The sequence below is a fragment of the Garra rufa genome, chromosome 3 (assembly GCF_049309525.1).
Source record: "Garra rufa chromosome 3, GarRuf1.0, whole genome shotgun sequence".
In the NCBI taxonomy this organism is placed as follows: domain Eukaryota; kingdom Metazoa; phylum Chordata; class Actinopteri; order Cypriniformes; family Cyprinidae; genus Garra; species Garra rufa.
Genome location: NC_133363.1, coordinates 49,912,925 through 49,937,864, shown reverse-complemented (window position 1 = coordinate 49,937,864; position 24,940 = coordinate 49,912,925). Strand labels below are relative to the sequence as shown.

The following is a 24,940-nucleotide window of genomic DNA, read 5'->3' as shown; positions in this document are numbered from 1 at the left end:
AGCACTCATTGGTTCCGTAATGCTTATTTATTTATTTTCAATCCATGACTTTGAAAATAAAAATAAAATATAACAGTCTCGTGATAGTTATCAGATCGGCTTCCTGTTTTGGAAGGGATTAGTCTTTCATTGTTACTCACATAATATCTGTTTTCTCAAAGTAAATAGCGCACCAAAAAAGGGTTAGCACGGCTTCCTCTCAAGGCAATTTACAATGATCCTTTAACTGCATTTTCCACTGTATACTTCCAGACAAGGGTGGTAACACAAAGAAATGAAACAATACTCACAACTATGTATCCCTGTATGCTTCTTAGTTCCTCAGGTGGATATTTTTCTATAGGGTCCAAGAGGCAGCTCTTAATATTCATTCAGTAGACCTATACATTAGAAAGAATTAGAGCTGCATGTCCACATATATGCTGTTTAAATATAGATAAAAGGTTGTATGCCAGTGGTAACCTATAGCAACTTGCAGATCTCAAGCCAACAAGGAGGTAAGTCAAATGAATGGATGAGACTTCAGTTTTGTAACCATCCAAGATGCTTCAGGGGGACTAACTTAACCAATGTTAAAATGCCAAGTATAAATAACTTTCAGGTAAAAAACTAAAGATTTGGAAATACTTTGAAAATGTAGGTTATTACATTACATTTGCATTACATTTGATTACTTTTTTAAATTTCTAATGAATGTTTTTAACTGTTAACCATTTTCAAACATTTAAAGTTGGCAGGGAACCTTACAGTAGTGCTCAACACTTTATATAACCTGTTTTTACTTTAAAACTATATTGAGGTTAAATACAGATTTAGGATCATAAGATCATAAGATTTTAATAGCTATGATGATCTTATTTTTGAAATCAAATCTGCAGATATGACAGAAAACACTGGCATCTAACAATGTTAAAAACAGTTAATCCTAAAAAATAAAGCATAAACCCAAATAATAAGAAAACAAGTAAACATGTCCTATTCTGTGTCCTAAACTCCTGAAACATCGTTGTCTCATATTTTAGAGCAGTTAATGCAATTTGGGGGGAAAAATCAATTAAATCTGTATGTGTGTAAAAACATTCAGATGTGTAACCCCTTTTGTAATCATTACCAAGTAACTGTAATTTAATTACACATTTATTCTCAGTAACTGTAACAACTACAGTTACATTTATTTTGTAATTACATAATTTTGTTACATGTAACTCCACAACACTGGCTATAAATGATAGTTTATCTAATCCTGTTATTCACATCACAATAAGGATATATTAGCCACATTATAAGCAGCATATTCCAGCATTCCTCCACCACACCCACTCTTATTTCTTATATTTATATTAAGTACCAGGGGAACTTCAACATCACCCTCCACCATGAATTGCAAAATCTGTTTCATTTTATTACTCTCCAAGATTACTAAGGTTTTTTATTGGCATCTATTGTTCCATTAAGAACTTTAACATTCATGGAACCTTTCCATTCCACAAAAGGTTCTTCAGATTAGAGAAATGTTCTTTACACTTAGCGTTCAATGAAAAGTTCTTTGGAGAACCCAAAATGATTCTTCTATGGCATCTCTGTGAAAACCCCTTTTTGAAATCTTTGTTTAAGAGTTAACTTTATTTTTAGTCCAAATTTTGAATCTCTGGAGATTGTTGCGGATGCCATTTGGAGTTGAACAAATAGATGAACTTTGTATAAACTTCTAGTAACTTACATGGCTCTTACAAATGTAATCTAAAACCAAGGACAAAATGTATCGGAGCTTCATTATATTGCATTAGGAATATTACACTTCAAATGTGTTGAAATGTAATTGGCACAGAATAGTGTAATCCAGGAAGGTATAAAATGAGTCTATCCAGGAAAACACACTGGGTCACTGAGAAGACAAAGAGTGTACAGAGTTCAAAGCTACTGAATTTACCCTCAGGGATCAATAAAGTATATCTATACATCTCTAAAGGGGCATTCATAAGAGAGAATCTCTATGGATTGTGTCTAAGGCACAAAGGTTACTTGTGTGGCTTTTTTTTTTTTTTGACCAGAATACTTACAGCCAAAAAATAGTAGGCTAAATTATGTGTCTGTTTCAGTAGTAAGTCGTGAAAATTTTTTTATGTGCAGTTGCATATACTTGTAGCACATGTATTTCACGTGCTCTTTCAACCAGGTCTGTTTGTTGAAGGATGACTGGATAGAGGATAGAGGTTGTTTGGGCAACAGTTGTACAATGTATATACTCATGAGGCCCAACTTCTGTCAGTTCTAAGGATAATTTGTTTAAATGCTTTCGCAAATATACAATTTTTTTTCTTGTTTATAAAAAAATCACCACAAAACGCTTTGCTGTTTTACTTCTAACATCTTTACCTGTTTGGTTAGGGTTAGCGATATTAGAGACAATCACTGTATATTATTTAATATGTTTCAATAACCATCAGAATTAAGTAATTTGCGCACACACCCACAGGCATGTTCTCTGTTGCTTCTTTGTGTTAGATGTCATAGCTATCTCACAAAACTATAAAAACTGTTTGGATATCGCTGTGTATTATTTCCTCTGTTTTAGTGAACATCACAATAATAAGGTGTTTGCACACACGTAGACAAGTTCTGTATTGCCTACAGACACCATGTTTGTTGTCATGGCTCTAAATCTTTCTAAATCATTTGTCGTCTTGTTTGATCAAACTACTGTTTGCTCTGCCTGAGCCAAACTGAGAGCAAAGAGAGACAAGGTACGTGCTGTGGAACATGTGTGATGGCTGGGGAGGGGGCGAGGGCGGGGGAGTCCCGGCATAGTGACTCCGAGGCTTGGACCCTGTCATTGAAATTGGGATGATTAAAAAAGAGAGGGGGGCTATGTGTGGGAGGAAGACCCAAGGACAACCCTCCCCTTTTTTTTACTAGTAAACAAAAACAGCCAGAAGCTGCCGCTGCAGAAATGAGGAGAGAGAGCGAGTGAAAATAAGAGGGAGATCTGCATAGTAAGTAGAGGATGACTGTCTTGATTCCTGAATGGAAAGAGAGCCAGATCAGGCTCCTTGTTTGAGGTCCAGTGGCGCGCCACAAGACAGGAAACTCACATAAAAGAATAGGGGACGGGGAGGTCGGAGCCACTAAGGTGGCCTGTCGGAAGTTATTGTTTCTGGATAAGAGGCATCTAGAATTAATAACCGAGAGTTCAATGGGTAGAGCTTTCTTTCAGATTGTTTGCACTGTTAGTGAGTCTCTTTATACTCCAAAGGGTATACATGATATATGCACAGATGTACATACTGTTTATAAGTTTTAAGTCAGTAACTTTTTATTTTTTACAACACGCAAAAGGGTCATGTGACACTAAAGACTGAAGTAAAATCTGCAGAAAATTTAACTTTGTGATAGGACTAAATCACATTTTAAATTATAGTACAATAAAAAAAATGTAAATTTTTTATTTATTTTTTAAACAATTTTTTTTTTAAACATTTAAAAAAAACTGTTTACTATTTTCATATATTTCGAAATATATTCATTCCTGTGATGCAAAGTTGAATTTTCAGCAGCCATTTCTCCAGTTTTTATTGTCACATGATCTTTAATAAATCATTTTAATATGTGACCATGAAAATGGAGCAATACATCAAAATTCTCAACAACAACATCAGGAAGTCTGCAGAGAAACTTGGCCTTGGGCACCAGTGGACATTTCAGCATGACAACGACCCAAAACACAAAGCAAAAATGGTGAAGAAATGGTTAGCAGATAATAACATTAACATTTTGCAGTGGCCCAGCCAGAGTCCTGACTTAGATCCAAATGAGAATCTGTGCAGGGAGCTAAAGATAAGGGTGATGGTAAGGAGACCCTTCAACCTGAAAGAGTTGGAGCTCATCGCTAAAGATGAATGGGCAAAAATACCAGTGGAGACATGCAAAAAGCTGGTCAGCAATTATAGGAAACGTTTGATTGCTGTAAAAGCCAATAAAGGCTGTTCTATTGATTAAAGAGAAGGGTATGAATCATTTGGACATGCCACTTTTTGTTCAAATGTAAACAAAAGATGAGTAATATTTTTTTCCACAATGATTCCACTTGTACATAGTCTTATTATCTTCTGGAAGACGTCTGTGTCATTTCTAATCCAAAAAAAAAAAAAAAAACTTGATGGTTGAATAAAAGTAACTTTAAGCCAGAATTTGCCAGGGGTATGAATAATTTCGGGCTTGACTGTATATATATATATATATATATGTATAAAATATATGCAAAAGATTCCTGAGGCTTTTAAAAACTCCCAGCCTGGTTCATTACTCAAAACCGCAATCATGGGTAAGACTGCCGACCTGACTGCTGTCCAGAAGGCCATCATTGACACCCTCAAGCAAGAGGGTAAGACACAGAAAGAGATTTCTGAACGAATAGGCTGTTCCCAGAGTGCTGTATCAAGGCACCTCAGTGGGAAGTCTGTGGGAAGGAAAAAGTGTGGCAGAAAACGCTGCACAACGAGAAGAGGTGACCGGACCCTGAGGAAGATTGTGGAGAAGGACCGATTCCAGACCTTGGGGGACCTGCGGAAGCAGTGGACTGAGTCTGGAGTAGAAACATCCAGAGCCACCGCGTACAGGCGCCAGGTCAAGCCACTTTTGAACCAGAAATTGCGGCAGAAGCGCCTGACCTGGGCTACAGAGAAGCAGCACTGGACTGTTCCTCAGTGGTCCAAAGTACTTTTTTCGGATGAAAGCAAATTTTGCATGTCATTCGGAAATCAAGGTGCCAGAGTCTGGAGGAAGACTAGGGAGAGGGAAATGCCAAAATGCCTGAAGTCCAGTGTCAAGTACCCACAGTCAGTGATGGTCTGGGGTGCCATGTCAGCTGCTGGTGTTGGTCCACTGTGTTTTATCAGGGGCAGGGTCAATGCAGTTAGCTATCAGGAGATTTTGGAGCACTTCATGCTTCCATCTGCTGAAAAGCTTTATGGAGATGAAGATTTCATTTTTCAGCACGACCTGGCACCTGCTCACAGTGCCAAAACCACTGGTAAATGGTTTACTGACCATGGTATTACTGTGCTCAATTGGCCTGCCAACTCTCCTGACCTGAACCCCATAGAGAATCTGTGGGATATTGTGAAGAGAAAGTTGAGAGACGCAAGACCCAACACTCTGGATGAGCTTAAGGCTGCTATCGAAGCATCCTGGGCCTCCATAACACCTCAGCAGTGCCACAGGCTGATTGTCTCCATGCCACGCCGCATTGAAGCAGTCATTTCTGCAAAAGGATTCCCGACCAAGTATTGAGTGCATAACTGAACATAATTATTTGAAGGTTGAGGTGTTTTTTGTATTAAAAACACTTTTCTTTTATTGGTCGGATGAAATATGCTAATTTTTTGAGATAGGAATTTTGGGTTTTCATGAGCTGTATGCCAAAATTTGTATATGTGTCATATATAGTAATCAACATTTGAAGTGGATTAAAAAAGTTAATCAAAGTTGTCCTAAAAACAAGAATGGGTATTCTTTTTGGTTTTAGGACAAATTTGATGAAAGGTTTTGATCCACTTTAAATGTTGACTACTATACAACGATTCACTTTCACCACAGACTTGGGTATAAAAAATAAAATAAATTAATAGTTTCATATTTAACGAAAAGACATTAAATTATTGAAAATTGACTGTAAAGACATTTATAATGTTACAAAAGAGTTCTGTTTCAAATGAATGCTGGTTTTTTTTACTTTCTATTCATCATCGTTTTCAACAACAATGATAATAGTTAAGCTTGAATAACAATTGATCAACAATTGATGAATAACAATTAACATCAAGTCAGCATATTAGGATCATCTCTGTAAGATCATGTGACATTTAAAAGTAATGGCTGTTGAAAACAGCTGGGTTTATTTACATAGGGATGTATTACAAAGTGAAGCTCCAACTCCATTTCAAGTTAAGGGTCTGCAGAATAAAAGAGGAAACCTGCAGATCATTCAGCAGCGTTCTCCCACAGCCTGCTGGTGACTCTACTGCTTTAAACAGCCTGACTGATTGTTTCAGGAAGACCCTTTCCTCTCGCCCTGGACCCTGCTACCCACCCCTTCATCTTCGGCTATAAATATCACACTGCTCTTTAGGAGGTGTTTGGATTTTAATAGACTGGAAAGAGCTTAATTTACTTATAAAATCTGCCCTTACAATGATAGATTGCCAGCTTTTTCTGTCTGTAAGCATGTAAGGATATTTCTAGCTTGGCCTTTGCTCTCTCCAGCAGAAACAATAGAAATAAAAAATAGTCATTATCTTTGGCACTTCAACAAAAGTGAATAACATTCTTTATTTTGGAATTAAATCAATATTTTTCTTTATTCAATCTAAATGCGTCTTTAATAAATTTCTTCAAACAAAATATCATTCACCAGCTTAATCATTTATTTCCCAATGTATATTATTTGCCTTTGAGTCCACAAATTATGCAAAATGTTGGATATTTTTCAAAAGATTTCAGTTAGCGCAAAGTCAAAACACGCTGCACATAAAGTCACATACCGTACATTTCCTTCAACACCAATAAACATAAGAACATTTTAAAATTAGTTGACAGGCATGTGTGTAATCTGCTACCACTAACATAGTTATTGTTGTTAGATCAGTACTCATTGTTCTGGCTGTTGACCAGCCTTAAACAGCAGATACATGTAATCATGTCACTATGCCAAATTCACATTTAAACCATTCAGAGAATGACCAACAGCCTGCCAATAGACGAAAAGAAACCTTGAGGTCATTTCATGAATGAAGACAGCAGTCACAAGTGTCTTACATAATATTACAGAAATGTTCACAATACACATCAACAAAAATGTTAAACCTGTGAGCTTAGTAAGGTTTTGGCAACAAAAATTCTCATAAAGTAGCAACACTTAAGTTAGTAATTCCTAAATGCGATCTTTAAAGCAATAAAATGTCCACAATCGCAATAAATCATAAATCTTAGAAAAGGACCCAACAAGAAAAAGTTGGATGCAATAAATGCGCAATTCAGTCTGACATTGCCAGCCTCCACTCACCTACAGTTATCCGTACAGTCTTGTGTCCAGCTTGAATCATAACTACACATCCACAGTGTGACCTCTTTAGGTATAGGGTTTTATTTTTTCCATTCTAACCGCTGCATTTTGCATTGGGGGCTTGACATTTAGGTTCATTTTGGAATGTCTTCCATCTCCAGATTTGTGTCTGATCTTAAGTGTTCATCTTTAGTCTATCTTAAGTCAAAACATTCAATTTCAGGCCAGCATTCACGTATCCCTTATCATACATTGTTTATCGTAGTCTATTCTTTGACCTTGTGATCTGTTTTTATGCACGTTTTCCTGTTTCTATTACCTACCTGCTGTGTCTTGACCTTGATGTAATAATGGTTTAAATGAGTTTAATGGCTCTCATATGCATCCACTAAAGCCAGCTGTTAAGAAACTAACATTAATTTTGGGGAAATTTTGTAACCTTAATCCTGCATTTTATTCAAAAAATAAATAGTTTTGCTGGATCAAATTTCTACCATTTCACAGTCCTATGTGGTAATGGCATGGGACAGTTTTATATAATTTTTTATGTAATCTAATTTAATGATTAAAAGCCCCAAAAGCCATAGCATGCATGGGCTAATCCTGCATAATAGGTCAAAAACAGCTTTGTTTACCAAACCATTTGTTTATACCCATACAGGTTGTTTTCCTTTTCCTGACAATGGCATCCAGTCTATCCAGAGATATTTTAGGGATTGTTCCTGCTTTGGAACCCTTTATTAGCAGAGTCATGTGTGATACTACTTCTGCCAGTGTTGTTTCTCTGGTTGCATGGGTTTTTGTTTATCTTCATGTGTATGGGAACTAGACAGAGGAGGATGCGGTCTGACTGTGTTTCTGTCCATAAGGAAACAACTTCTAGAAACAAAAAGACTGTAAGCTCCAATCAAAATGTTTTTAAGATAGCAACAGGACACACAACAAGAGGGACAAATAAAATGTCAATTATATTATTTCCTAAAGCATTATACAAACACACATGATCTTTAAACAATCAGTTCAGTAGCTGTAACATGATGCATTACAGGAAATGTTGATCACAAAGTTGGCATTTATTGCAAAATCAAATTTTCTAATCAGTTAATAAAAGTTTGTAACAACGTAGCTGACCTTATTCAGTTGCCAAATCAAACAGTTTTCTCCAAAGCCAGTCAAATCCCAAAAGCACTGTCTCCCCCTGCTGATAGACTGACGATATCGCTTCAAACACTTGTGGCAATATAACTAGTGTAATTGCTGAGTACATACAAATAAACTCTGCAACAGAAAGAGTTTTCGGTTCTACAGTGAGGAATGATTCCACTTCGTTTCGGTTCGGTTCGGTTCGGCAAAGTACGCCGTTCCGCCGGTTTGGCTAATAAAGAGTTAGCTTTTTTCGTAAATAAATTAGGAGAGAATAACAATAACGTGCATCATTAAAAACCTACGGAGCGTTCCTGTTTCGTTAACTCTAGTTTCATCTTATTTTTAGTCCCTTTTTATGTCACTTATCACTGTTTATCCAATCTCATCAGTTGTCCAAAACCGTTTAAATTGAAATCTCAGAGCTGTCTCGCAGTATTGGTTTTACAATACGCAGAACTGTGTTTAGATACGCTATTTGCTGCCTATTAAATTTTCATTATTACACTTTTTGTTCGAATTTGAGGCGGAACTGTTTTAGAACAAGCTCATTCACCTGAGGGAAGAGTTTCAGAGATGGACATCTGTGTCGCGCTGTCATTAACCATGAAACGTTTATTCGTGTTTTTTTTTAGTTTGTAAACGCAAAGTATCGACGCACACGTACTGACATGGAAGAGTCCGAAAAAACAGGGACACATAAGAAAACTGAGTTTATAGATTGGGGTAGACATGTTTGTGGACAAACGCCGATAACAGCCAATAACGAAACATGGAAAGATACATTAGTAAAGAACGCCCATGACGGACTACCTCAGCCGTCTCCAGACTGTGACAGATGCTCCGTGATATCAGGAGAGTGTCTCTATTATCACTATGGTTGTGATGGCGAGAATGACAGAGGTTGGGGTTGTGGATACAGGACTATTCAGACCATGGCTTCATGGTTGTGTCTTAATCAACCTCTAAGCATGAGCCACAGACACCCACCTAGTCTTTCTGAAATACAACAAACTTTAGTGGAAATAGGGGACAAACACGATTCATTCTTGGGTTCCAGAGAGTGGATTGGGACTTTTGAGGCAAGTCTTGTTCTTGACCAGCTCTATGATGTTCCCTGCCGCATATTGCATGTGCGGTATGGCAAGGAGCTTGATCAAGCCGTTGAAGATCTTCATGACCACTTCCTTAGCCATGGGTCACCTGTTATGATGGGAGGAGACAGGGACAATTCCTCTAAGGGGATCCTAGGTGTGTGCACCGGTAAACGGGGGAGTTATTTGCTTGTTATGGACCCTCATTACTTCGGCTGTCCCTTGGATAAAAAGTCATTGCAAAGTCAAGGTTGGGTTTCATGGAAAGCAGTTGGTTCTCTGGATCAGTGTTCCTTCTACAATCTTTGTCTCCCTCTTACTGCTAAAAAGTGACAGTGTTGGGTTTTCCCTGTTTATCTGTATGTGAGGGTTTTACAGTATGCATTGTCTTAATACATACATATGGGTGGAACAAGGACTATCATTAGGTTCCCTATGAATTTTTTTTCTGTTTCACCCAATCACATGAATAAAATAACTTAATAAAAATGGCATTGACATCCATGCTAATTTCTTTCATGCATTAACTTGCCTCAAAGCTGTCACAGCAAGAGAAAGGTAGTATTTGAATATCAAACCATGACAGTGAACTGATAAATGAACCATGGGACTTTTTATTTTAATATTTATTTCACAGATACGACTGTCATGTTTACATTCATAGTAATTTAATCTAATTAAATTACTCAAAATGTGCTTTAGCTTTACAGATGGGAAGTACAGCATGTTATACATAATAACATCTCAAATAAAGGTAAAGGTCATCAATGAAGACCAGAAATGAAGCTTAGTTGTCTTGCTGAATTTTTTAGTCTCTAAAAAGTAACTCACCATCATGTCGCCCTAAACCTGAGTTTCTTTCTTCTTCTGAACACAAAAGAAGATACTTTCAAGAATGTGGGTAACCAAATAGTTGCTAGTCCCTATAGACTTTTATAGTATGGAAACAAAAATACAATAGAAGTCAATGGGGACCAAATACCCACATTTTTTAATATAGCTTCTTTTCTGTTCAACAGAAGAAATGAACTCATACAGGTTTGCAATGACATGAGGGTGAGTAAATGATGACAGAAATTTAATTTTTGGATGAACTATCTCTATAATTCGATGAGCTAAAACATTGCCATTCATTATACACAAATGCATATGTTTTTATATTAAGTTTAATGTAATATCTGCAATTCTGATGATAATAAACCACGGATTAGTTCATTATCCAATTCACTTTTACACATCTGACACACAGTCACTGTAAAAGATCTGGAAGTTCTTGTCTACCTCCATTTTGCCCTTGAGAAACTTCTCCAGATTCTTGATGGGAACCTCTACCATGTGGTTGTTCACACGATCATTAAGGCCGTAGGCGCCGAACGCAGGGAACTTATACCGCTCTGAGTAGGGAGCATTGTGATCGTAATCGGTGCAGCAATAGGCTGTCCACATGAACTCTGGGATGGCGACACGATCTAGGTTATCACGTCGAATCATATTACCTGATGTTGTCACCCCAGTGATCACATAAGCCTTTCCGTGACAATAGTTGTTGAGCCGTTTGCGGGTGATCTCTACCTGTGTGCTCCAGGGACCAAAATTGAACTCCCTTATCAGGGGAACTACATTGGTCAGTGTGTAGGAGGCAGCTTTGTCCAGCGGGTCTGCCTGATGCTCATCGGGGTTCATCTGGCCACGTTCATATTGCACCACATCAGCGTAGTCTTCTAACACAGCCTGTGTGTCTTCAAAGTTTTTGTGCATTAGGGCAGACTGAGGGAAAGGTTCCATGTTACTGCTTCCTTTCTCAGTTGCCAGCTGTTCAAAATGAGAAATGCATGAGTAAAATAGATTTATATTCCCAGAAGCATGAAGAGAAAGAATAAACAAACTTGTCAAATGATTACAATTCAAACATTTCAGGAGAGAAACATTCAAGCTTTGTATTTTTTATTTTTTTTTTGGTATTGAAACAGGTATTGCAAAGTCAGGTAACAATTCAGGCTGCTTTTACAGTCAAAAGTTTACACACATCTTGCAGAATCTGCAAAATGTTAATTATTTTACCAAATAAGAGGGATCATACAAAATGCATGTTATTTTTATTTAGTACAGACCTGAATTAGACATTTCACATAAAAGACATTTACATATAGTCCACAAGAGAAAATAGTAGTTGAATTTATAAAAATAACCCTGTTCAAAAGTTTACATGCACTTGATTCTTAATACAGTGTTGTTACCTGAATGATCCACAGCTGTTTTTTCTGTTTTGTGATAGCTGTTCATAAGTCCCTTTTTGTCCTGAACAGTTATACTGCCTGCTTTTCTTTAGAAAAATCCTTCAGGTCCCACAAATTCTTTGATTTTTCAGCATTTTTGTGTATTTGAACCCTTTCCAACAATGACTGTTTGATTTTGAGATCCATCTTCTCACACTGAGGACAACTGAGGGACTCATATGCAACTATTACAGAAGGTTCAAATGCTCACTGATGCTTCAGAAAGAAACATGATGCATTATGAGCATTAATTTGAAGATCAGGGTAAAATTAAGTTCTTCTAAAGGGCAGTATAAGAGTCATTGGAAAGGGTTCAAATACACAAAAATGTTGAAAAACCAAAGAATTTGTGTGACCTGAAGGATTTTTTGAAGAACAGCAGGGCGTTTAACAAACAAGGGACTCATAAACTACCAACAAAAAAAAAAAAACACAACTGTGGATCATTCAGGCAAGTGTCAAGTGTATGTAAACTTTTGAACAGGGTAAATTTCATAAATTCAACTATTATTTTATCTTGTGGATTATATGTATTTTATGTGAAATATCTTATTCAGGTCAGTACTAAATAAAAAACAACATGCATTTTGTATGATCCCTCTTATTTTGGTAAAATGAATTTGATTAAAATAAAAGAGTAATATTTTGAAATGCTAGTTTATTTCTGTGATGACAAATCTGAATTTTCAGCATTCATTACTCCAGTCTTCAGTGTCACAAGATCTTTTAGAAATCCTTCTAATATGCTGATTTGCTCAAAATCGTTGCTTATTTTATTTTTTAATGTTAAAAACATTTGTGCTGCTTAAAATCGTTGCGCATAATATGTAACAGGCAAATTCCAAAGAACAGCATTTATTTGAAACACAAATTTTTGTAACAATGTGAGTTTTTACTATCATTTTTGATCAATTTACTGCATACTTGTTGAATAAGTAATAATTTCTTTGTAAAAAAAAAAAATCAAACTTTAAAACAATTGTGTACGTATATATGATATTCTTTGCCCACACTCACCTGCGGTTCAAACATCCAGGGAATGTCTACCCGTTTCTCCCCGTCTGATTTCTTGAAGGTGTATGCGGAATAGACTGGGATGTGTTTTTGGGGGTCGTAGAGGGTAACATAGCGAGGCTTGTCCACATAGCGCTGGCAGATCTTCTTTAGGGAAGTACTGAGGTAACCTCGAGGTGGAGTGCCCATGTAAAGAAAATCCTTACAGCGATCTATTTGGGAGAAGTCGTCCACCACTCCGGCTTGTGATCTTAATATCAAACACATCAGTGGGATCAGCACTATTCCAAACCGGGACCAGCAATAGACACTGAGCTTCATGTTGTCTTAAACAGTTTAAATTGTTGTCTTTCTTCTTTGTAAAACGTTCTTTGGACTGACTTTGGCAGGACAGTATCAGTGGTAAGAATTTCAGAACCAAAAAAAGTTTTTCTCCAATCGACTGTAGGTGGAGAATAAAATGATAGCCACTGAAAATGCTAATGCGGAGTACAAAGTACATGCAAAACCATGTTCAAAGAGTATAACACAAACTTTAAAACTGATAAGATGAACTTCAATGTGCCATTATCTTCATCATGCAAATCAGCAAGGTACATTTGCTCACTGCTAGTCTAATGTTCATTGGCTCCTTAAAGGTGAATACAGTTTTCTAGTCAGCCTGAGCCTGAATAAGGTGTGATTGAAAAGAACAGTAAATTTAAATTAAACTAAATGCTACTTTTATGTTTGAGTAATATACAATCATATGTGATAAACCCAATAATCTACATTAATATAAGAGCAATAAACTGTTAAAGCTACATGGACTGTTAATTGATTATCTGACTGTACTTATTTCAGTAAAAACGGCAACAACTCTTACATATGCTTTAAAACAATAATAGTAGAACAGACTGTAACTAGGAATAGTCACCACTGAATTTTTTTCACAATTTCAGCAGTTAAAACATCTGTAAATGCACATTCATTAACACACTATCAGCAAATTGATATTTAAATGCAGTAATATAAAGCTATGTAAAGTCATGAACACATCTTACTCTGCAGTGTGGAGTGATAATATGGAAATCATCTACAAAGAGTAGGACAAAGTCTGATAGGTGACTTTATTCTCTTCTCAGGCAGTGTAGTATTGGTTGACTGTATTAAATGAAAATAAATAAAAAAAAATTACAGCACAGGCATAGAACACTTACAGTTTCCTTAAACTCAGCTCTCTTGCAAGCATCTGCAAGGGTGCAGAGGGGGGGTGGGGGGGTAAGTTAGGACAATTCTAAGGGCCCACGCCTTTTAGGGGCCCCCAGAGATCAGCTTTTGTGTGGTAGGGGGGCCCAACCTCATATTTTGTCATAGGGCCCAAAATTGCGAGCGGCGCCCCTGGCTGCATGCCACACTCATTGGACTTATATTTCTTATATTTTAAATTTTATTTTATGTTTAAAAAACTTTTTAACACTATAAATATATCAACATGATCAAAATCTAACAAAAGGTTTTGCCCAGTTTGGCAATAAAATGTAGGTGTTTTTTCCTCTCGAATGTGCTCAATATTCCCAATACATACAAAAACACATATAAAAAGATAACAATTGCATATTTTTTCTAAAGGCTCAATAAACTTTTCCATTTAAAATAAACAGATCTTTCTGACAGTTATTTCATATGTCAGGCTTTACAGAATTAAATGGCTTTCATTCACTTCCTCTTGGTATGTGTATTTTCTGAGAGACAGTCTTTGAAAAAGATGCTTATGCTTTTGTCCATGCCAGTCTGATTTTTCAGAAAGGTCTCTAAAGCTTTCAAAGGCACTTCTGTAACACTGTGTCCCACTATCTCATTCAAAGCATATGCTGCATAAGTGGGAAACATGTACCGTACATCATAGGGTGAGTTTCGATCAAACCGTGGACAGCAATAAGCTGACCACAAGTGCTTTGGGATGGCCATGCGGTCTTCTCTTCCTCTTTGGATGGTGACCCCTGATACAGTCACCCCAGTCACCACATAAGCAGCACCACGGCAGAAGTTATTTAGGCGGCGGCGCACTGTATCAATATACATAGTCCATGGACCCTCCAATAAGTCTGTGATCTGAGGTACCACATTTGTGAGTGTGTAGGTAGCTGCTTTGTCTTGGTTGTCTGCTTGGTGCTGGTCAGGGTTAAGTGGGCCACGCACGTACTCCACCGCATCAACATAGTCTGCTAGCACAGCCTGACTCTCTTCGAGCAGTTGGTCGGTTTCACCACTAGAGGGCAACTCTTTCATGTTTCCGCTTTCATCAGCAGAAACCAGCTGGGGAAAATAACAAGAAATTAAAAAACTCTTAAACAATAAAAGTAGTATATGGGGAGATTATTTTATTCATTTAGTTATTTGTTAATCCTAAAATATCCGGAGACAAAACTAGGGTAATCTGCTACCTGTGGTTCATACATCCAGGGTGTGTCCATCCTCCTCTGTCCGTCTGACTTTTTGAATGTGTAAGCTGAATAAAGCGCCAAACGGCGACTGCTGTCATATAGTGTAGCGTAACGTAGTTTTTCTCCGTAGCGTTGGCATATCCTCTTCAGATTGCCCCCTCGGATACCTGTGGGTGCTGTATCCATGTAGAAGAACTGACTGCATTCTTTAAAGCTGTCAGACACTGTGCCGCCTGCCAGACGCAAACCTGTCAATAGAAGAAACCTGAAGATAAAAATCTTACAAAGAGCCATCAGAAAGTGAGAAGCTGATAAGTTTTCAGTGTTTGTAACAAAATGTCCAGTTTTTAAATGCAAAGACAGGTGGATGCATCTCTTTCCATGGTGCTCTAAACCAGACTGATAACCTGAAAGAGTGAAAGCCACCATATGCAAAGTATTACTCTCTTACCCTGCCAGTCATACAGCATGTTTTGTTTTTTGTTTTTTTACCAATAGAGCACGGGAAGGTTTTGAAAAAATAATTAGTCTATCATAGATTTACCCAACGAATTAATTTGGCTGAATGAAATGGAAATCATTGTATGTCTTTTGTAACAAAACATAAGCACTGATCATATAAACAAGTTACAAATGGTTTACAATGGATTTCATCAGGAAATGATCACGCAAAATCGCAAAATATTCTTTAGGAATTATGGCATTTTTGTAAATATTCACAGGCAGAAGTATGAAGAAATTACAATACATCTGAGCTAAAAGACTGCCCTACCCGCAGGCTTATTCAAGGGCGGGGAACTATTTACAAGAAATTGGTCAGTTTCGTTTAACCTGTAAATAGTTTCGTCCCCTGCCAGTTCGGACCAGTGGCGGTTCTAGACAAATTTGACTAGGGGGGCCAAGAAGGGGCCAGTGTTTAACCAGAGGGGCACATTAAAAAATGACAACAAGTGATATTTAAAGATTATAAACTTTATTTTACTTTAAAATCATACAAACATTTTAGGGATGCTCATATTGACCGTTCACTGTTAATCGACGGTAAGAAGTAGGCTACTATAAGTTAAACGGTTTAATTTTTTTTTACGTTTGCTGCATGGTGAAAGAAAAAAATAATGTTTACTCACGGGCGCGTGTCGACACGTGTAGTGCGGCTGTTTAGACATATTTTGATGAGTAAGCACCTGCTTTACCTTCTCTTAGTTTGTGTAACTGATGTAGTAGCCTATGTGCTGCACGATAGCAATGGCGATGTTGCTTATCAGAGAGTGAATCCATGAATAAATGAATTCAAATTCTGAATTAATTATAGTCTTAAAAGTGCGCGCTCCCCTTACAATCACTGGAAAGCTGTCACTTATACATTACTGTAGTTCATCGCAATCTCTCAAAGTTAATAAAAGGTAATAAAATCACATTTACACAGTACAATTAATCTCTTATTTACATCATGTCTACACTTTCTTTGTTTTAATGAGAGAGTTCTCAGAGGTGTAGAATTTCAGCAGAACTAAACCGGCACTTGATCATGAACTAACAATGAACAGCTGTATATTTTTATTAACTAACGTTAACAAAGATTTTACAAAGCCATTTACAAACTTGATTTAATTATCAGTGTGAAAAACAAAAGTAACACGGTTATGTGCAAGAACAACAAGTCACTCACGAAATGTAATTGTTTTGCTTACCTTCGACTCTTGCAACAGGAGAAATAAATCGTAGCTCCTCTATCCAAGAGTAGTTCTAATTGTTGCTGCAGTGTGCGCCGCTCTAATTTACACATTTAAGTAGAACGATGCGTCGCATTAGTTCCGCTTTTGGCGCTCGTGTGTAAAACCATAATTAATTAATTTTTTTTATTTGGTCAGTAGGGGGGGCCACAGGGGTGGCCAAGGACATGTCTACAGGGGCACGGGCCTCCCTTGGCCTCCGTGTAGAACCGCCACTGGTTCGGACTAAACCACTGAATAAAATTTTATTGTTATTTGTTATTGGACATGCGTAAAGTAAGTTATTAAACCTAACGTTAATTCGGAGACAATACAAATATAAGTACATATGCTTTTGCAAAACACTTAAAACAACAGGGTAAACGCTTGCGAAATGTATTTCAAATAGGCTTGGTTTCGTCTGCTAAACGTCACTTGCTGTCGCGCTAGAAGATCCTTGAGTTACACCTTGAGAAATGCAAAGGTGTTCCATGATTGGATGCGTGGACTTCACTTGTAAGTAGCCTTTGAAAAATTCTAAACTACAAAAAGAACTGTAGGCTAATTAAACTTAATATTTAAAATAATTACGTTTGTCTTTTGTTCATCGTATTATAAGTTACACTAGAAAGTTATTAGTGTATTAGTGACATACAGTCAGCTTTCCCATGATAGTATTTAATATAACAGTATAGGCCTAATCGTATTTTCATATATCGCAAGATATTCACCTGGTAGTGTTAATACAAATTAAATGATTGGAATGCTAGTAATATTTTGAACGTGTTTTTAAGAAAGAATCTGGCATTTACGTTACAAATAGCAGCCAACCTACTTCAGATGTTATCGGAAATGTTTATGGTCTTTTCGGGCAGGATAAGCGATAGTGAAATCGTTAAGGTGGGTGTGTCGTTATACTGACGCAGGTAGATCATGATCCAACACAAAATATATTGTTTTATGTTCGTAATTACACAGGAATTATTAAACAAGAGTGTCTGGTAACCGTAATAGTATCAGAAATAAATTCGAATATAGAATAAATATTACAATACCTGTAACTAAATTTCATTGTATTGAAATTAATTCAAAGCTTACCATGCATCTTCTTGGAAATAAAGCTTCATATATTTTAATTAGTATTGTGGGTGTGGGTGTATGTTGAATTTTATCTGATGTATGCTACTGTAATGAATATGATACGCAAATTCTTAATATGCAGGGGAAATTACTGTTATTAAACAAATAACCATTTACATGATTTACATGCTGAAAATTGTAGGATTTTTGTTTAATTCAATTTATACTACGGGGTCGTTGAATGCTTGAATCTGATTGGCTGACATACAGTAAACAATAGGCAAAAAATTACAGATTATTTCCATGTTTTTGCCACAAAATTATTATGACAGAAGGCACACACTGTATTTCTCCCACTGTCTATCCCTTACAGACGCACACACATACAGTTTGCACACACCTTAAAGGGGTCATCGGATGCAAAACTAACTTCATGTTGTTTGCACATTAATGTGTGTTGGTAGTTTGTGTACACAACCACCCTACAATCGAACAATGGTTGAACACAGAGTTTATTTTTTTGCGATAATCCAAAAGCCTATGGAAAAATCCTATTGCATTTTTGTGGAGGGAACCAGTGCGATGCTAGCAGCCGATCGGCCTACAAAGTGATGTCATAGTCCCACCGATTTTGCCTTCCAGCATGGCGTCGTCACGTGGTCGTGGTCACGTGTTTGCAAAGGGTCTATTGTATTTTGTGGCGTCGCGCCGCGCCGCTCGCGTCCGGTGTACACACGAGGCAACCTCAGACATACACACACATTTAATAAGGGTAGAAGTGGAGATCAGTTTAAGGAGACAAATATAATCTTAATTGAAAAGTTACTTTCTTTGACTAGACTGTAAATACAAGTTTTGTCTAAAAAGTATAAAAGTGGGGATTCCTTCATGTATGAGAGTGCTGCAGAATGTAAAGTGTGAGATTTTTACCTGAAATCAAATTTAAATTACTTCACTTTTAACATTTACTGAATGATTTATACATATTAAAGTAAATAAAATGGCATCTTCTTTCTCTTAGGAGTCTTAACAAACTTCCAACCAGTTGCAATGGACTGCTCCAGCAAGAAAGAAGTAAGCAATATGTTTTTTCCTTCATAAGTCAGATTTTGCTAATTATCTTTGCAATTTATGTGTCTAAGAAAAAACACTGAGAGTTTCAAAAACATATTTGCATTTAAACAAATGTAGTCTCGACACACCTGAGTTTGCATGTCACTAACATAATTTTTTTTTAAAAGAAGGAAAATCCAAATGAAGCTGCAAGTGAAGACACTAAAGACAAACAGCAAACATTTCCACATTTTGTTGAGTCATATGAAAAGGAACAAATTGACAAATTACAAGGTAACAAAATTACTCTTGAATCATCTTTAAGCTCTAATGAGATGCTGGCCATAATTTACATTAAAATGTAAATGTTACAGACATGTTGGAAAAAAATTATCCATGACTATAGTTTATGGTGTTTGATTTTTTTAAAATAATTATTTCTGGTCTTATTGTGCATGTTATTCCAAAGAAAAAATTATAAGATAACTATTTGTAGTCTAACTTAACCATTCATGTTGTTGAATCACATACAGAAAGCAATGGTAATTGCATCCTTTTATGCTGACTGTGATGAATTAGTTAGTACTGGAAATATTTTATCAAAACTGGTTTCAGATGCTGAAAATTCTGATTCTTGTTTCCACAGATGTTCCTGCACCAGGTGAAATTTTAGTGCGGCTTATTGGAACCAGTTCTGTTACTCTTGCTTGGGATAGTCCAGACAACATATCTACATTTGAGTTGACCTACTACAGTCTCACATCTACAAAGATCTTTACTATCACAAATGCCTCAGCCATAGAGATAGAAGATCTATGTCCAGGGACTAAGTACACATTCAGTCTTGTTTCAGTTTCAGCAAATGGAGATCGAAGTGTTGGAGTTAAAGTGACTGCATGCACAAGTAATTGTCTTGCATTAACCTAAAATTGTATGAGGTGTAATTTGTGACTGAAAAAAGTAGCAACAGAAAGAACGATTTATTTATTTTTTTATTTACAGGGCCAGTCCCGCCTGATAAATTCAAGGCTGAGAAAGTGGGACCCACATCAGTTACCCTTATTTGGGATGCATTTGGCTGTGAAGACAAGTTTCATGTAGTCTGCTGCCAGAATGACAGAACCATTCAGGAAGAGACGACAGAATCAGGCAGTGTGGTTTTCACTAACCTAAGTCCTGGGAATAAGTACTCTTTTTACAATACAAAAGTGCTTCCAAATGGCATCCGAAGCAAAGAAGCAGTCACATATGCTCAAACCAGTTAGTATTATATAGATATTTTACAAAAAATTTTCTCCATAAATTATTGCTTTTGTAGTATTAACAAGTCATGAAATTATCAAATTATGCAATGAGCAGAAACGAATGACAAAATACATGCTTTTTAACAGAAACAAACATCCAGAGTCTTTTACAGGATTTGGGGTTGGAGCAGTACTACCCGAACAAACTCTCTCTCAGTAATGTGCTACAGATTGAGAAGAGGTCAGTGACAGATGAGCCAGCCCAGTCTCTATCATCTTTACCATGGCTGTTCTTGAAGAAACTGATGACGGTAAATGTGACTGCAAGAAGTGTCAAATATTCATGTAATGACAGCGAAGATTGGTCAAACTTAGATATTTACAATGATACATTTGATTTTCTTAACGATCTAAACAGCAGTGTGAACCCTTTAGACATAGTGACCGCCCTCTTTCTTTGTTCAGACAGTTTTCTTCAACAGGAAATGGTTTCGAAAATGTCGATGTGTCAGTTCTCTGTACCTTTTCTTCTTCCAAACTGTGACACTCACCAGTGCATGTTCATGCTTTGGGCCATGAGAGATATTGTTAAGAAATTCAGACCTCATTCCATGTCAGACACAAGAGGCTTTGTGGAGGACAGAATTGTTCACTCTGAGCTCCCTCTAATGTCCTTTGTTAGACTAGGCGATTGCAGCATTTCTAAATCTCAGATCTTAAACAAATTGCTCAGCAACCCCCAACAATATCATGACACTTTTGTACATCGTGATATGGATTGCGGAGATATCTCAAGAAAGATATCAAATGGGTTAGTGGAGATGAGTTGGTATCTACCTTCTGGAAACAAAAACATTGATGTTTTTCCTGAAGCCGTGGCTGTTGCAAACTTGAGAGGTGACATCAGGACTTTTGAAACACAGTACTCTTTCTTATGCCAGACCTCCACTGCAGTTTTTGTGTTCTTTGACAATCTGGATACAAACTGTAAGTTACTCACCAACCAACATGCTAAAGCACAGTTTTTTTTAGTTGCAAGTGTACAAAGCAAAGCATTTGATTTGGAGCAGCTGAAAAGAACAGCCTTTGAAATGAGTTTGAAGAAAAACAACGTAATTCTGAAGAACAATCAAAACGATGCACATTTTGTCAAAAATCTGCATTCTACAGTAAATTACATACTTAATAATCTCCCAAACAAAGCATGTCTGGAGGGAATGGACATCATAGCAGATGAACTCGGGATTTTAGTTGATGAAGACATTCAAGAATGTCAAAAAGCAAAAAATAATGCACACGTCTTAACAAAAAAAATACGGGACACACTGCAGTTCAAAGAGGATCAGCTTCCCCTTCAGGGTAAAATCTGGAAGGATCTGGCAAAACTGGAAAAAGAGGAATGCAGACTCCGGAAAGCTGGTGATCAAAACATAGAGACATACAAGAGTGATCTCCAGATTAAAAAGACTGAACTCCGGATACAGCAGAGTAAATATGATATCTCAGACGCCATGTCCTGTTTTGTTAGTGCACTATCAAGCTCAAACCGGGAGAGGTCCTACTTTTTGAAATGGATGCGAATGAACCTTGACAATGTCTCCCGAAAAAGCCTTTCTAGCCTCAGAGAGCAGTACAAAGAAAAATGTAAGCAATTTTCAGAAAACAAAGAAGAAATTGCACAGCTTGACCAGCAGATCTCTAACAGTTCTTTAGGCATAGAGCACTTTCTGCGTGAAATGGGCCAACTCTATAAAGCTGCAGTGTCACTTCCAGAAAACCTAGAATCACATAAACAAATGCTTCACTTACCCCGGCTATGTGCTGAGCTCATGTTGGATGGCTTTCCTCTCGAACTGGTTGATGGAGATGCATCAAATATTCCTCTCAGATGGGTTAGTGATGTGCTTCAGCATGTCAACTTTTTGGTGCAGCCCAATAATAAAATCATGGTGGTCACAGTTTTAGGCGTCCAGAGCACAGGGAAGTCCACCTTGCTGAATACCATGTTTGGAGTTCAGTTTGCAGTCAGCAGTGGAAGATGCACCAGAGGAGCTTTCATGCAACTGATCAGAGTCACAGAGGACATCAAGAAAGAACTTGGCTGTGACTATTTAGTGATAATTGACACTGAAGGCCTGAAATCTCCTGAGCTGGCAAAACTAGATGATAGTCATGAACATGACAATGAATTAGCCACACTTGTTGTTGGATTGAGTGACATCACAATCATCAACATCGCAATGGAGAATTCCACAGAAATGAAGGACATTTTGCAGATTGTAGTCCATGCTTTCATCAGAATGAATGAAATAGGGAAAAAACCCAAATGTCAATTTGTCCACCAAAATGTTGCTGATGTATCAGCCCATGACAAGAACATGAGAGATCGAAAACTTTTGTTGGAGCAGCTGAACGAGATGACAGAGGCAGCTGCTAAAATTGAGAACAAGGATGAGTATAAAAAGTTCACTGATGTGATTGAGTATGATCCAGAGACTTGCAATTGGTATATTCCTGGACTCTGGCATGGAAATCCTCCAATGGCACCAGTGAATGCTGGCTACTCCGAAGCTGTCTATGACCTTAAAAAGAACATCACTGATGTCATTGGAAAATGCAAACTCAAAACACCTGCAAACAACATTGTTGATTTTTTGGAGTGGACAAAAAGCTTGTGGAATGCAGTCAAATATGAAAATTTCATATTTAGCTTCAGAAACAGCTTAGTGGCTGATGCATACATGAGATTGTGTGCAGAATTCCATAAATGGGAATGGTCTTTCAAGAAGGATATGCACTCTTGGTTAACAGAAGCTGAAACCAGAGTGTCAAATTTTGAGATACTCAAATTGGTAACAGATAAATCAGACTTGCAAGATCTTTTATGTAGACTAAAACAAGAAGCTCTCACAAAGCTTGACTCATTGGAAAAGACCACAATGGAAAATCTGTCCAAATACTTTGAACAAACAGAGGGTCATGTCTATCTTGTGGAAAAGTATAAAGAAGACTTTGTAAGCAGTGTAAAATCTCTCAGGTGGGAAACCGAGAGCTCTCTGCTGACACAGCTTGAGGCAGCAGTGGAGATCAGGAGAGCAATGAAGAATGTGGATAACATCAAGAAAACATTTACTAATACAATGGAGAAAAAAGTGTTGGGTTTACTGGAGGACTTACGGAAAAACAATGGCTCAAAAAGTGACATGCATAAGACTGACACGGAGCTTGACATATTTTTTGAACAAATATGGGAAAAAACTATCGACGAGCTGTCATTTACTGGACTTAAGAAAAGAAATATAATTGACTATGTTTTCAGGCAACTTCGAGAAAACATGAAACAGAAAGGAAGTTCTGTTGCAGAGCAATTAATTACAGTTGATCTAAACAACTGTGGCACAGAGGAGTTTAAAGTCACCAAAGACAATTTCTTTAGAAAATTGTTGAAACGATTTAAAAATGACAACTCTGCAGTGAACCTACAAAATTTGGCAGATGATATCATTGAAACATGCCATAATTTAGTCCAGGACAAGAGGAAGAGACATTTAGATTACCATGACACCTACATTCGGGAGATCTTAAACATAATTGATGAAAACCTGAAATCGAACAAGAATATAGGATTTTCAGATGAATTTGAACTGTCTCTCAAACTTCACATTTGTGGGGTTTCTGCAAAAGAATTTCAAAGCATGCATGAATGTTTCATTAGGAAGAATGACCCACATAGATGCCTTGATCAGTTTAAAGACAAATATCGCAATGATTTTAAGGATCTGTTCCATGATCGCGATCAATGTCAGAAAAAGGCTAAAGAATTCACTGAACTATGCTTGATGCCTGCAGTTGAGACATTCATCTACAGCTCCTTGGGTCCAGACATCGTTGACAAAATGCTTCAGGGAAAAAATGCATTTCAATTCAGCACTCGTGGATTTTTTCAATTCACACTCTTAAAGCAGCTGCTCACTGAAGATAAGTTTAAACAGTATGCGAAATACATTTCCTCTTATGAACGTTTCGTTAAGGGCTGGATATCAGATCAAATCACTAAACAGTTTTCAAATGGACATGAAATGTCTGACTTGGAGGAACATCACCTTAGAATAATCACCAAGGAGATACTAGAAGCTGTCAAAATGGCACAGAATGAAACAAACGAGGATGGCATCAAAGGATTCATACACTGCATATGCAGGAAGCTTGGACAGAAGTTAATAATTCCCCAAGATGCTCTAGAAACAGTTATGGTCTTAAACAATGCATCTCAAGAACCATTTGCATGCTTGCTAACTAAATTTGTAGAAGAGATGGAACAGACATTAAAGGAACAGTTAAAGAAAGTCAATATAATGTTGAAACTGTTCAAACTCAAAATGAAACCCCAGGATGAGCTCTTCAAGCGAGTGTTTGGATGTGGGAAACAGTGTCCATTCTGCAAAGCTCCATGTGAGGCTGGTGGAGAAGCTCACACCGATCACTGTGCTTCAGTTCACAGACCTCAGGGCCTTGGAGGCTACATGTATTTGAGCAGTGAAAAACTAGTATCAGACATCTGCTCAACAGATGTCCACAGTGAACAAAAGTTTAAGTGTTTTGAGACTAATTATGAGTACCATCCCTACAAAAGATACCGAGAAATCTTTCCTGATTGGCACATCCCAGCTGATGCTAGCATACAGGCCTCAGATTACTGGAAATATGTGATGGCCCGTTTCAACACTAAGTTTGCCGAAGAATATAATGCTCGCCCCGCTGATATACCCTCTGCTTGGAAGTTAATCAAAAAGGAGCAAGCAGAGAAGAGTTTAAAAGAGTCTTTCAGCATCAAATAA

At 37.2% G+C, this 24,940-nt stretch overlaps 4 protein-coding genes across 4 annotated transcripts; 2 read left to right on the top strand and 2 right to left on the bottom strand.

Moving 5' to 3' along the window:
• Window positions 1-8,792: 8,792 nt before the first annotated feature.
• On the top strand, window positions 8,793-9,789 carry ufsp1 (UFM1-specific peptidase 1). The gene has a single exon (XM_073837569.1). It carries the CDS (start codon window positions 8,875-8,877, stop codon window positions 9,628-9,630), a length of 756 nt encoding a protein of 251 aa, XP_073693670.1. The 5' UTR covers window positions 8,793-8,874; the 3' UTR covers window positions 9,631-9,789.
• Window positions 9,790-10,527: 738 nt separating this feature from the next.
• On the bottom strand, window positions 10,528-12,908 carry LOC141331602 (endonuclease domain-containing 1 protein-like). Its single transcript, XM_073836651.1, has 2 exons — window positions 12,591-12,908; window positions 10,528-11,109 (listed from the first exon to the last, which is right to left on the bottom strand). The coding sequence occupies exons 1-2, from the start codon at window positions 12,906-12,908 to the stop codon at window positions 10,528-10,530; spliced, it is 900 nt and encodes a 299-aa protein (XP_073692752.1).
• Window positions 12,909-14,093: 1,185 nt separating this feature from the next.
• On the bottom strand, window positions 14,094-15,387 carry LOC141330847 (endonuclease domain-containing 1 protein-like). The gene is made up of 2 exons (XM_073835615.1): window positions 15,014-15,387; window positions 14,094-14,885 (listed from the first exon to the last, which is right to left on the bottom strand). The coding sequence occupies exons 1-2, from the start codon at window positions 15,305-15,307 to the stop codon at window positions 14,286-14,288; spliced, it is 894 nt and encodes a 297-aa protein (XP_073691716.1). The 5' UTR covers window positions 15,308-15,387; the 3' UTR covers window positions 14,094-14,285.
• A 3,468-nt stretch (window positions 15,388-18,855) lies between these two features.
• Window positions 18,856-24,940, top strand: LOC141331601 (interferon-induced very large GTPase 1-like). Its single transcript, XM_073836648.1, has 5 exons — window positions 18,856-18,879; window positions 19,050-19,152; window positions 19,505-19,762; window positions 19,861-20,118; window positions 20,250-24,940. The coding sequence occupies exons 1-5, from the start codon at window positions 18,856-18,858 to the stop codon at window positions 24,938-24,940; spliced, it is 5,334 nt and encodes a 1,777-aa protein (XP_073692749.1).